Source organism: Aspergillus ambiguus (genome assembly GCF_047715705.1).
Source record: "Aspergillus ambiguus strain CBS 117.58 unplaced genomic scaffold BDV59scaffold_15, whole genome shotgun sequence".
Taxonomy (NCBI): Eukaryota; Fungi; Ascomycota; class Eurotiomycetes; order Eurotiales; family Aspergillaceae; genus Aspergillus; species Aspergillus ambiguus.
Genome location: NW_027395528.1, coordinates 69,133 through 83,269, shown reverse-complemented (window position 1 = coordinate 83,269; position 14,137 = coordinate 69,133). Strand labels below are relative to the sequence as shown.

Sequence of the window (14,137 nt, the reverse complement as noted above, 5' to 3'; positions counted from 1 at the left end):
AATTACTACTTAAATAATTATTAGACGCAGATATACGAGAATTTCCTATTTAACTAGAATTTCTACATAGAATAGCCTAAATATTATTTTGCAATCGTCTACAAGATCCTACTACAACCCTCAGAGTTAACTAGACTTATAAATTTATTAAGCGCTATCCTGAGCTACGTACACGATATACAAGATAAATAATATATCAGCGTGCAAAGTAAGAAAATCCAAAAATTATAATACCCTGGTTTCAGACTGTATAAGCTACTATTTAAGAACACGGTATATATAAAGACAATATCTAGAACTTTAATAAGACTGGCTTTGCAATAGGGCTCTACTCTACCTCTAAAATAATAACTATAACTAAGCGCAGTAAGCGACCGCGTAGAGTTATCTAAGGCAATCGTAAATGGGTCACAATTATCGAAACAATTAGGTCAAAAGGCGTATATCTACCACCAGTTATTATCCTTAAAGGAAGCTACCAGCAAGCTACCTGGTATTAGGAACCTAAGCTTGGTAAAGACTAGTGAATTGCAACTAGTCAGAATAGCTGGACTACCGATGAAATAGGTCTTAAATAGTTAAATATCGTTTTTGAACCATTTTCAAAGCGCTATATAACTGGTGCTAAGCGGTTACTGATTCTTAATAGCTATAGTAGCCATCTAACTACTGAGTTCGATGAATTCTGCAAGTAGTATACAATTATCTATCTCTATATACCTACCTATGCTTCATAGCTTCTTTAACCGCTTAATATAGGTGTTTTTAGCCCACTTAAAGACGCGTACGGAAAGCTTCTTAAAAATCAAATAGGCGCCGACAACAATTATATTAATAAAGAGAACTTTCTATCTCTATATCTAGACGCACGCGCTAGAGTATTTACTCCAGTAAATATCTACGGTAGATTTACAGGCGCAGGTCTTAAGCCATTTAATCAAGAACGCGTTCTCTCTAAGCTTACCTTTTAACTATATACGCTAACACTATTACTAATCGAAGGCTCAATTTCCTCTACTTTTTAGACTCCGCAGAATACTCATTAGCTAGATAAGAAAATACGCAGTCTACAGAACAGTCTTAGCGCGAAACAGAAGCTTTCTAGTAATCCTATTACTTATATTTAGTATCTTAAAAAGGTAGCGCAAATAGCTATACATACTAACCTTCTTTTATAAGAAAAAATTAAGAAATTACGAGAAGAAAATAAGCGAAAATATAAGAAAAAGGCAAGACGACAGAGTACACTAGGTAATAATAACTTTTTATCTATACAGAAGGGTCAAAATCGCCTTCAGCAGCTTGATACGCAGTCTAATAAGCAGCCTAATAAAACAACCCCAGTACCTCGTAAGCGAGCTCCGCAACGCTACAGTGGCTGTAGGATAGTTAGACATACGATTCGGAATTACTCTAGGAAATAGCTATCTTTTTATGTATTTAAATAATCAAATCCAATGGAGTTGGTAGTTAAATAGCTTCAAATAGTGGTGGCCGCGGTAAAAATCCGCGGTTCGGTGGTATCCGCGGTTCGGTGGTTGATTACGTTAATTCAGAGCCAAGAGCATTATGTCATCCGCCAAGTAGGCCAGCCTGACTCTAATTCGTTAGACAGCTTGCCACGACCACGTGATGCCTCTGGATCGTCTTATTGTTTCCGCGTACTCCGTACAGCCGAAGTTCTCCCGTGTCTTGCTGTCTTGCCAACTGTGACAGCACATCATTGTCTATGACAGTGAACAATACCGTTTGTGAGCTTCCATCGCAATTACTATGCTTGGATGTCAGGATGGCGTTTTGTAACTCGGGTCTTGATGGGCCCCGGCTTATAGAACCAATACGATGTCGTCGTCATAGGTCTGGGGTCATCCAGCTCAAAATGGTACGACCGCAAAAGCTCAGGGACAATTTTATAAATTTCAGTCATCGAAATCTAGAGTTGATCCATCAGGAGTTAGTAGAAGGGATATATACGTGTTTGCCCATGCACGTCCATGAACCAGCTCCGAACTGAAATCACGTTAGTGTCTCGACATAGGCCTTTATTGCCTAACATACCTGAAGGATGTAACGATTCATTTTGTCAGTGTCTCCCTCTATCCATCGCAACGGGTTGAAGACATCTGCATCGTCGCCGAATATCGACTTGTCAAACTGAACAACAGCAGCATTCACGCCAACCCTGGCTGTTTCCGGGACCCAGTGCCCTGCAATATCACAACCCCCCTTGGGTGCATTTCTTGGAAACGGTAATGCAGTGCTAGGGTGGACACGCATACCCTCTTTGATACATGCACTCAAGTAATGTAATTTGACTGCCTCGTTATAGGTGATGAACGGGGTGCTGAAAAGGCCTTCCTTGGTACCTTGATCAATTTCTTTGGTCAGACGGTCGTACACATCTCGATTTTTGATAATATGGTATAGAGTCGCGGAAATGAAAATGGCTGTTGTGTCACTACCCGCAAGACTGCTGGATTTAGTCATGTAATGATAATTGGTAAGGTTTTGGAGACTTACAAGGCACCGAAAGCCTCTAGTCGTACATCATCAAGGTCGAAATCAGCTTTTTCGCTGCTGTCGAAGTATATATCTAGCACTTTATTCAACACGTCGGCTCTGCGCTGGCCATCCCTATTCTTGTCTCGCTCCGTTAGGTGGTCCTGAACGGCTGTCTCTGCAGCCTTGTTCGATTTCCCTAGGGCTGTGAGCGCGTTCCGCACCCTTGGGAACAGAAAGCCAGCAAACATAAACAATGGTCGGATGTAGGCTGGCATCACTCCCGATAATGTCATGACCGGAACCAAAGTATCGGTTGATCCCATAAACCCCAAGTGATCATTCCCAGACTTCAAGAAGCCAAACATCTTGCTAAAGTAATGTTCACCGATAACATCGTACGCGTACCTAACGGCTTCTGTTAGTGACAGCGTGAACGTAACGGTACAAATTATGAAAGCGCACATTCTGACCCATTCGTGCAGATCAAACGTGTCTTTGTTTTCCGCAATCTTGCCTAGCTGCTCTAAGAAGACCGCTGTACATTCATTGAGATACTTCTCAGACTGAAGAATGCTTGTCATAGTGTATACATGGCTCACATTACGCCTTCTTTTAGCATGTATTTTCTCGTCCGTAGAAGTAAAATGGTCTGGGTATCTGGCTTCTAAATATTAGTAACACACTGAGTGCAATATCGAAAGCCACATACAGAATGGCGCCCGGAATGATAGGTAGAAATCGCTCTGTCACCGTTAGCCCTTAATTATTGATGATCAATTTCTTTATAATACTTTGGTAAATCCCGAATTTATTCCGTAGATTTTCTGATATACTGTGGATCATTTATGATGAGTTCGTTTGGTGCGATGCGCACAACAGGGCCTATGACCAATTGTCAATGTCGATTCCTAACTTAGGAATCCATTAACTATCACCATATCTTGCGTGCAGAACCTTTTGGGCGGCCTCTGCATTACCTATTAGGACATGAACGACAGTCCATATCCGAGAAACTGATGCCCAGAAAGGCCCTGGATACCGTGACAATGGGTGAAAGCATCTGGCATAACATATCCAAAGTGTCCAGTAAGTGATCACTCCCACCACCACGACTTGAATTACCACCTGACGATCAGGGATAATGTCAAAGAGTCCGGAAGACAACATCGAAAATCGAAGTTAAACTGATATCCGTAGAATAGACCGGACTTGATATGAGACTGTGAGTACGGCCTTGTGAACAAGACTTCGCCCTGAACTCGTTTGGGGGCTGAACTTGGGTATTATTAATTTATGCCTTAGCGGATTAGGCGATATCTTTACTATTTAATTTCATCTTAATTAATGCGGTGGGCCAGAACTGTCCGCCGCCATTATTCCATTTCCCTCGGCCGGCCGGTCGAATATTAGATCAACCGGATAGGCCAACGGTCGCTGGGATCTTACAACGGATTGTGAACTAATGCGACGTCAGTACCACTGGCTTCAAACCGTCTTTGTTAAGCCAAGGATGTTGTAGACCGGTCCCCTCCTCCAGCAGATTCTCCTCTGGGCTATCTGTTCTCCACCCTGAAGCGTATAGTGTCATGATCTGTTATACCAATATTCATAAGTGGCAGCAACACTATATAGAGATTTTGATTGAAAACCCAGAACGCTATCAATTATCGTTTCGTAGCACCGGTGGAGCCATACCGTAAGTCAATAGTAGAGGACGACATATTATGCTCTAGAAAGTGAAGATACTCCCGCGAGCCGAAAGCACTAGACGTCCTTGTATCTCTACGAGGAAGAATAGACCCTCACTAAAAGATATATGGTTCAGACGAAAGAAGCCGAGATTCAGCATGGTGAAGGTAAAATGCATACATGTGCTTGAAAACGGGATGCCTTGCCCGGTTGCCGAACCCATCGTCCAACAAAAATTTTCAGTATTATTTTCAACATGCTATTGCAAAATAGACTAATGTTCCATGTGGTCGCATTTATTAGCTTAGCTGCTTTTACGTCAAACCACACGCCTATCTGTGCGGTAAGCTCTTTTGTGGAAGTGCAGCTGCTTACTTCTACCTCACTGAAATCTGCAGTCAGAGTGTCTATCGACAGAATTGATAGCATCGTCTTGTATACCAACCAACTCGTAATATCCCTGCGGCGATGGAGTTCAACAAACCAACTTCATCACATGTGCGGTAAAAGAGGCCTTGAGTAAGAGCTTCCCATCCAAATCTGCACTTGCTCCCCGATCACCGGTCTACCTACCCGATAGCAGCACAGAACATCTCCAGTACAATGTGTGAAATCTCTGCTCGAGATATTTCGAACATCAAACAAGCGCGTTTGCGACTTCACTATTGCGGCAACACTAACTCGCTGTTGGCAATTTCGAAATCAATTTGGGCTGGACGACGTGTTTGCGCCCTTGTACTGTTGATGATCACGACAGACGAGAAGCCATACGTTTTTATTGACTTGGGAATAGTTGGCAGCGGTCACGATAGGCGCTCTCGAATATCTCAGTACGTTCATACATGGTGAATGAGGGCAATGCTGACCAATATAATTGCAGTGGCTAGAGATGGGACCGGCAAAGATATTTGGACAGTTGAGTTTGACAGTATGACACGAACAATCCAGGTGCGTGATGTGCAACTATAGAAACCATCTAAAAGCGTCTCCTGGAAATACATTTCTTTGTCCACCTGGAGAGTAGAGATACTTTACATCGCCAGCATATCATCGATAAAAATTCTTCTCGACTTAACGATAATCGCGTTTCCCTTACGGGAGACTACAATTCTATCACTGAATATAACAAAGAAACACCTCCTAATGACGATGTTCGGTACTGGACTTTTGTAGGTGAACGTTCTTCCTCAAATGCAGGCCTGACCTTGATCTAATACTCGCCCCGTTATAGCGCAACAGTAGTTACTATCTTACGCCCTAAGGTCGTGATTAATTTTGCAAACACAACGAATGTGACATGTAATTCTAGGGGCCATTATTTCGTGCTTTATACTAGCTACGATGGTAGACGGCGATGTTCCCACTACATACTGGTCTGTCATAGAATGCTTCAGTGCAATTATGTGTTGATATGCCAGCTATACGTCCGTTCTTCAGAAATTTTCATTGCGCCATTTTCACACAAATATGCCTCCAATGATCACCTATAGGGATATATTCCGTGAGGCTGATGACCGTAAACCGATAAAACTTTCGATCCTTAAAACAGTTACTGCTATTCGAGTGGCGCAGGGGCGATGCGACGATTCCGACAAGATAAAGGCTGGCAATGGAGAAGGGCACGAAGTAGTAATTATATGTATTAGAAATGGTTTAGGGCGCTATAGCGATCCATCGATGCTAGGGGCAATGATTCAATGCTGCAACCGAATTTGGAAGTGATGAGGTCATCCAAGGGGTAGAGTTTGGAGAAGTCTGGCACGCGTGTCATGCAGGAGGACTTGCTGCGTCATGAGACTGTGTCATTCCCTGATAAGGGATCGATTATCCTTGCGTCTTTTTGTTGCTCCCCGTTGACTCCTCATATCCCTTGCATGAAAGCACTGACACCACGCACCACGGCAAACTACAGAAGCCGAGCTAAAAATGGTTCATCTATCACGCGTCAGAAAGTGTCCCCAGCCCCACCACGAGCATCGAGCTGTCAACCAGGTGGATGGCAGTCTGGAATCGCCGTATGTCTATGCATCGCGATTTGCGAGCGAGGAACTTCCCGAACATGCGATGGCCGAGCGGGAGATGCCCGCCGACGTCGCATACCGCATGATTAAGGACGAACTCAGCTTGGACGGCAATCCATTATTGAAGTTAGTACGACGCATGGCTTACGTAGAAGATATATTCTAACATGCCTAGCTTGGCGAGCTTTGTCACGACATATATGGTACGTGACTGACAAGTCCCCTGTGGGTTGAATTCTTTAGCTTAATTCTACAGGAAGAGCCAGCCGAGCGATTAATGTCCGATGCCATGAGTAAGAACTTTATCGACTTCGAACAGTATCCACAAACCGCGCATATTCAGAACCGTTGCGTCAACATGATCGCAGAGCTGTTGCACGCACCAACCACCAACAACGATGCCGGCGACCAAGATGCTATTGGTACGTCCACAGTAGGTTCGTCAGAGGCAATAATGCTCGCCATGCTTGCAATGAAAAAGCGATGGCAGAATCGGCGCAAGGCAGAGGGGAAAGATTGGACGCGGCCCAATATCGTAATGAACAGTGCAGTTCAAGTATGCTGGGAGAAGGCTGCGAGATATTTCGATGTCGAAGAGAAATACGTCTATTGTACCGAAGACCGCTACGTTATTGACCCGAAAGCTGCTGTCGACCTTGTGGACGAAAATACTGTTGGCATTTGTGCTATCATGGGAACAACCTATACCGGGCAGTATGAAGACGTCAAGGCAATCAATGACTTGCTCATGAACAAGAACATCGACTGCCCCATCCATGTGGATGCTGCTAGTGGGGGATTTGTTGTTCCGTTTGTAAATCCGTCGTTGGCATGGGACTTCCGGCTCGAGAAGGTGGTGTCGATCAATGTTTCAGGCCACAAATACGGACTGGTAGGGTCAATCTTCATCTTAGTGCCCGACTTTAGGCTAACAACAAGTTAGGTGTATCCAGGCGTGGGTTGGGTATTCTGGCGTGCCCCTGAATACCTCCCTCAGGAATTGATATTCAACATCAACTATCTGGGGGCTGAGCAAGCTAGTTTTACGTTAAACTTCAGTAAAGGTGCCCCACACGTCATCGGCCAGTACTACCAGTTGATCCGGCTGGGGAAACATGGATATAAGTCCATTATGTTGAACCTAATCAGGACGGCCGACTATTTAGCAGATGAACTGAGGAAACTTGGGTTTATCATCATGAGCGATGATGGAGGTCGTGGACTTCCATTGGTGGCATTTCGGCTAAAAGCTGATGATGACCGTCTATATGACGAATTTGCATTAGCACATGTGCTTCGCCGGCGTGGGTGGGTGATTCCTGCTTATACAATGGCACCACATAGCAACAATCTTAAGATGATGCGAATCGTGCTGCGGGAAGATTTTAGCTTCCATCGCTGCAATTTATTGATTGAGGATATCAAGATGTCGATGAAATCACTGGAGGAAATGGATGAATCAATGATTCAAAAATACACGCAGTACGTAAAATGCTTCGCCTTTTCAACGGATTTTACTAACTGTGATAGTTATATGGAAGTACACGGGGGCAAGGTTCCCCCCAATCATCCGTATTATAAGAATGAAAAGCACTCACTGCAAGGAAAGACAGGTAAAAGCCATCAGGTGTGCTGAGTGTGTCGGCCATATATGCAGATATATTTGTGATTTAAGTAGACCTACATGGTCACATAATTTTATTAGTTCGTACATGTTCAAATGGTCCATAACAAATTCAAGTCCCAGTTCATTGAATACGTCGTCCCCTTCTCCTGCCATTGCCAGACTGCATGTATTATATATGATGCTTATTCCAATGAAGATAAGATAACACTCATGTCTATGTTTGGAGCGAACAAAGAGCAGCCCAAAGTTCCTTTCCGACCTAAGAACGCATATAGTGATGTTTAAAAACTGTCCAGAAATGGTTCGTTGCCAAAATTCTGATATGTGGGACAAATGAAAACCTTGTGCTATGCAATGTGGCTCAGCGCCGAGTGTTCTCCGCTATATGGAGAGGGCCCCTCACATCGTATGACATTGACTAAGGGAGGGCAACAACAGGAGGATAATCGGGACCGGCGCTCTTTTTTTTAACACACATACTAATATTGATACTTCGGGAACAATATGACCCTGACAGGTCCTTGTTTTTCTCCGGAAGGAGAGGAATGGATGTGCCACGCCGAGGTCCGTGATCTACCGATGCCTACCAAAGGTGATGTTCCCCGTCAAAAAAGTACACACGGAAATCTCCTGATTCGCAACCTTATGATTGAAGGAATTCCAGTTGTTTTGTTCTGCCCGCTTTTGCGTTGTGGTGGCCAAGCCGGTAAAAAGCCTCATTGTTATGACATATCGAATTCTTGCCTCCCACGAAGGTAGGATCAACAACAATAGTTCGGCTCTGGACGCACTAGCTATAACCTTCCCTCGCAGTTATGACGGTACTTTCGGAGCAATCTATTCTAGATTAGACTCCAGGTTTCCTTGCGCCCGCATGGGCTTCATTGACTCCACCAAGTGTTCAGCACGCGCCGCGCAAGGTTGGACGGAGAAGCGTAGTATTACCCGAGTCTTCTAGGGCATGCCCTGCTTTTCTGCGTACAGACTATTGAAATTTTGCGCCTGGATTAATGCAGCAGTGACTGTTAATGTGGTCTCGGGCCAATTGACAGAATTGTCTTCGTTTGTTTATGCGTTTTTGGTGTTTCTTATGTCGTAGCATGCGAACACATCATATCCAGTCCCGCACACTCTCATGATATAACATATAAGACACATTTCCTGAACACACAATTTATTAGTTTTCTTATTCTAGAGTTCTTCCAAGTCGACGACATTTTCCACCATCAGGGCCAATACATGGCAATGCTGTTGATTCTGGCAGTGGCCTTGCTAACGGCCGTAACGCATGTACATGCTAAAGGCGTCTTCGCCCACTTTATGGTACGTAAGATGTCCACATAGTGAATATGATACTGATCCCGGGCTCCTTCATTAGTTGGGAAACAGTCTTAATTACACCCAAGATGACTGGCGAGCGGACATATCTGCGGCCAAAGATGCAAAGATCGATGCCTTTGCGATGAACACTGGCTGGGGCATGGCGGGAACCTCTCGGATTCTTGAAGACGCGTTTTCAGTTGCCGAAGAATTGAATTTCAAACTTTTTCTATCCTTAGACTATTCAGGTGATGGCCACTGGCCGCAGGATAAAGTCATCAGCACTCTCCAGAACTTCACCACTCGTCGCGGGTATTACAAAGGAAGCGACAATAAACCTTTGGTTTCTACATTTGAAGGGGCACAGGCCGCGGGTGACTGGCTCAATATTAAGAAGAAAGTAAAGTGCGCTTTCATTCCCGATTGGTCCTCTCTTGAGCCCAAAGTTGCCATTGGAAGGGGTAATGTCGATGGCTTAATGAGCTGGGATGCCTGGCCAAATGGTACTTCGCCAATGAGTACAGACGAGGACAAAAAATACATGGATGCGCTCAAAGGTAAACCATACGTTATGCCGGTATCGCCATGGTTTTACAGCAATATGATCCAGCTTCATAAGAACTGGGTATGGCAGGGTGATGACTTGTGGTATACCCGCTGGCAACAAGTGCTGGAGGTGGACCCAGAGTATGTCGAGATCATTTCATGGAACGACTACGGCGAGTCACATTATATCGGACCGATCCACGACGATGACATGGACGTCTTTCGCTATGGCAAATCCCCCTTCAACTACGCGAAAGGCATGCCACACGATGGCTGGCGTGCATTCTTGCCGTATGTCATTGACCAATTTAAGACCGGAAAGGAGGTCAATATTGATAAAGAAGGCGTTGTTGCGTGGTATCGCACGACCCCAGCATCTGCTTGTGGTTCTGGGAAGACAACTGGAAATACAGAGACACAGAACCAGGATACCCTGAAGCCAGGAGAGGTGCTCCAAGACAAAATATTTTACTCTGCACTTCTCGAGTCATCCGCCGATATATCCATCAGTATCGGGGGCAAGAACCGAACTGGGAGCTGGGAGAGTACTCCTGACGGCGGAAAGGGAATCTACCATGGCAATATTCCTATGGAGCAAGGATTGGGTGATGTGGTGGTAACGTTGTCACGCGACGACAAGTTTCTGGCTGCGATCAAGGGCCATCCGATCTCTACGGATTGCGTGGACAATGTGACGAATTGGAATGCATGGGTGGGAAGTGCCACCGCGATGAATAGCCCAGATGGGTCATCTTCCTCAGATCAGGACGAGTCTTCATCCACACGAGTGCTCCTTACTGGAGTGACTCCGCTTATTCTTGGTTGGACGCTTTACCTCCTGCTATCATGAAGTGAATGGCGGTCTCGAAACTGAGGTCTTGTGGAGAGGATATTTTCTGATTCATGATCTATATGCGGGCCTGGGCCCATGTCGAATGCGTGGGGGATCTGTCGAATGGATCTAGAGTTGACGAGATTTAACGTGCACATAATTCTTAATATCTAATCTATATTGAGTCTTCATACCAATCACGTCTCGTTGCGCCCTTGACCCACTTTCAGATCGTAGGCAAACTGGACGCTTCCCCAGGTCTCGGGGCTTTTTCAATACCTAGCCATGGGCAGAGAACCTTGGCAATTGGCAGGAGAGGGATGTAAAAGCGGATCCAATCCGGGAATGAAGTCTAATCGGACGGTAAATCACTGCTGAAGACAATGCCAATTCCTCGATGAGGAAGGTCATGATCGCCGGAACGAATAGACGGTCCCACCGAACCGGAGTTTGACATCGTCGATGTCCGAGAGTAGATTGTTGCCGGGGAAGACCTAATCTGGAACTCGAATAAAATATTCCGCGGTGGTCTTGGCCTAGAACGTACTCTGTAGGATGTGCATCGTGGGTTCGGGTTGAGCCGATATCTTCTTCAGTCTAGCGTCTCCACATGTCCAGTATGGGGGATTTGCGTATCTCGAGTCAGTAGCCTCAACTGGTAGAAAGACACGACTACACCGTAAACGCCAACGTACGAGCAAAACGGCTTGACCGGCACTAATTGGAGGTATGTTCTTTGCGTCTCTCTAACAGAGGTCGCGTATTTCCTATGGTGTGGTGGATGCTTTCAAGGCATGTACGGCACATGTGCCTAGCGGGTCTATGACATGGATTGGCTATCACAATGATCCTCATGTGGACATGATGATCTTAGAGCCTCAAGGATATACTCGGGGATTTTGCTGCAGATAGACTCATAACCCGAGTATCACTCTCCAATAATAGGCCTACTTGGAGACACATGGAACAATGGTGTTTGGCGTGAGCCGTCGTCGATGTCAATGGGACTGACGTTAGGCATGCGGAGGTATTGTCCATCCCACAGCTATTACCCAAATAGTCGATAGGAGCCTGGAAAACACTCCCGGGTGGATGACACATACGCGCATACTTTCATACAGAGATAGAACGGGCCGCTGGCCAGCGAATCGCCTTGGCGATCGGTGGGATTCAGATCCAAGTCTATGACACCATACCCGAGAAGTTCTGCACGCCACATCCAATCAAGACTTCGGACCGCTCGAGACTCGACTCATAGTCACACGGTTCAATTCCCCAAAAAGATTTTCTCGCAAATCCCGTTTTCACCGACACCGTCGGGTCCGACGTGAGGATGGTGGCAACAGGTCTGGAATCGCCTTGGGCCGGACAGCCCCGAGTGGGTCTGCCAGAACGGAGTACAGAAGTGCGAGGATGATATCGTTTTGAGTTTCCATGAACTATGTTCTGTCTTTTATTGAGTTTTGCAGCTGGCTTCAGGGTAACCAGTGGCAGAACCTGAAGAATGTATAAAAGTCCCTGAACTCTGCCCTGAAGCTTTCAGGGGAAAATCGGAATTGTTTTCAGCGATCAAGATAATTTAGGGAAGATCCCACCGTCTTTACCATTTTAATTCTCTTTCTCTCCTTCATTAAACGTGTTTTCACATAATGTTTGGGTCTGCTGAGGCCCTTCCTAAGTCACCTGTGATGTTCATGCGTGAAGCGTCACGTACCAACACTCGTATCCCGCCTATCGCTCGTCGATCCTCTTCACCAATGCCATGCCGTATGGCTAAACTCTCCCATGACAAGCTGCAAAGGGAAGCCGGTGCCAAGAGTCCCGATTTACGTCGCTGTCTGGGACACCAGCGACTTCTCCGTCGTTCCATCGAAGTCGCGCAGGAGGACATGAGGAAGACTGTGGCATCATTTCAACTTGATGACAGCGACGACGACTCGGATGATGATTTCTATGAGGTACCGAGTTCTCCCATTCGAGAACAGATCACAAATGCAATGAAAGCCATGGTCAAGCGCCGTACGTCGAGCCAAGGCCGTGGATTGCATGATAGCACTCCACCAGCGGAGCCAGTCAAAATGATCCGTGTTTCATCCAAGAGCAATGATCGTCACAGCGCAACACTATCATCACCATCCACCGACAATCTCTCACTCCATAGAACGTCATCAGAGCCGTCCTTGAGCTCCAGGGGCCGACGGTATGCCTCGAAGCTTGGATTCAGCCGACGCTTTTGGTCATCTGGACATGCTGTTCAGGCGATTGCTAGCTGACACAATTGATACGTCAGCCAACGTCTTACACATTTCAAACATATTCGCGATTCAGCCATTCCAGCGTTTTACGACCTCATTATCTAATGCCTCACTCATCATCCGACCTGCTTCTTACTGCAAGGATGTTAGCAGTTTGAAGAGGCTTATTCCATTTTATGTGACACGACTATTACCTTTCTCTTGTCATTTTTTTTTCTCCGGGGAAATGCCCTAAGTTATGATGTGTACGCCGAAATGATAATACTGTTAGCTATGTATATATACACATTCTTTATATTCTTCCCGTTGGCCAACATGGTTCGAAGCCTTTAAGTAGCATCATCATTATCCATATACCAACTGAAATATCTTCCCTTCAAGAATCTGTATATGGAGTGTATCTAAATCCTAGCACCTGCTAGTCTACTCGACTTAACCATAGTATAGATAAATATTTACACTGGATCGCGAACGGCCTTGAGAACATTATGGCTCGTTTTCAACTTTCTACACCATAAATTCTCCTATTATCTCTACAACGAGGAAATGCATCCTGTCGGATGGCTGATGGTAAACTTTCATTTTTAGGATGTTTGTTGTCCTCATACTGTAAAACCAGGACGTCTCCATGTAGCCGCTGCTAAATGATATTTGCACCGTGCCTCTGTGCAACACTAGTAAATTGTCCGGTCCGTTAACGAGAATCTTTCGCCGATTCCATACCAACTGATACTGACGTAGCAGTGTCGGTGGTGCACTAGCCTTGTCGTGCAGGAAACGCGAGTCAGGGTTTATCTGGATTGATAATGGATCTAGTTGCCTGAGAACGTTCGGGACAATAAATCGTCCGTACCTCAGCTCTTAGATAAAAGAAAGGTGTGGTGGTGAAGCTTGGCACAACCATCCATGTCTTAGGGTGACTGGGATACCGCTGAGAATATAGTGATCAACTCGTCGACTTCCGATTTTATAAAGCGGCCGCCATCTTCCCTTGATCTTTACGGGCTTTCACTGACTTCCTACGTATCTCTCCCCAAAAGTTAAAAAATTCGGGTGCTCGAACTGCATAAGCCGGCAAACAGCATTTTCAACATTGCTTTTGAGCACCACGTCAGGTACTACTAGCTAACCTTCCGCATCGCGCTGGAAGATAACACGGAACAACCTTTCCCTAATCTTCCCATCTGTATTGAAGAGGTATCTAAAATGCTTACGGAAGTTCGGGGCCTGCTTAATAATGTCTAGGAGCTCACCGTCCGTTAGCATCTTCGTCGCGGCATCGTCAGGAAGATGCATTATAGCAGTCCAGGGCATCGCGTCGAGCCGGCATCTCATCGCGGACTCG

General features: G+C 45.5%; 4 protein-coding genes across 4 annotated transcripts; 3 read left to right on the top strand and 1 right to left on the bottom strand.

Annotated features, from left to right (window-relative positions):
• Positions 1–1,771: 1,771 nt before the first annotated feature.
• Positions 1,772–3,669, bottom strand: BDV59DRAFT_193123 (cytochrome P450; the record flags this gene model as incomplete). Its single annotated transcript, XM_073692169.1, has 8 exons — positions 1,772–1,933; positions 1,975–2,010; positions 2,059–2,470; positions 2,521–2,907; positions 2,965–3,163; positions 3,212–3,243; positions 3,336–3,384; positions 3,438–3,669. 8 exons carry the CDS (start codon positions 3,667–3,669, stop codon positions 1,772–1,774), a joined length of 1,509 nt encoding a protein of 502 aa, XP_073548007.1.
• Positions 3,670–6,015: 2,346 nt separating this feature from the next.
• Positions 6,016–8,096, top strand: BDV59DRAFT_28374 (glutamate decarboxylase). Its single transcript, XM_073696117.1, has 5 exons — positions 6,016–6,338; positions 6,388–6,415; positions 6,469–7,104; positions 7,156–7,694; positions 7,743–8,096. Exons 1-5 carry the CDS (start codon positions 6,118–6,120, stop codon positions 7,846–7,848), a joined length of 1,530 nt encoding a protein of 509 aa, XP_073548006.1. The 5' UTR covers positions 6,016–6,117; the 3' UTR covers positions 7,849–8,096.
• A 1,401-nt stretch (positions 8,097–9,497) lies between these two features.
• BDV59DRAFT_177845 (glycoside hydrolase family 71 protein) lies at positions 9,498–10,785 on the top strand. The gene is made up of 2 exons (XM_073689674.1): positions 9,498–9,665; positions 9,728–10,785. Exons 1-2 carry the CDS (start codon positions 9,648–9,650, stop codon positions 10,553–10,555), a joined length of 846 nt encoding a protein of 281 aa, XP_073548005.1. The 5' UTR covers positions 9,498–9,647; the 3' UTR covers positions 10,556–10,785.
• Positions 10,786–12,041: 1,256 nt separating this feature from the next.
• On the top strand, positions 12,042–13,357 carry BDV59DRAFT_177842 (uncharacterized protein; the record flags this gene model as incomplete). The annotated part of the gene is made up of 2 exons (XM_073689673.1): positions 12,042–13,189; positions 13,240–13,357. A coding segment is annotated over exon 1 (620 nt), but the record flags the coding sequence as incomplete, so codon positions are not given.
• Between the last annotated feature and the right edge of the window lie 780 nt (positions 13,358–14,137).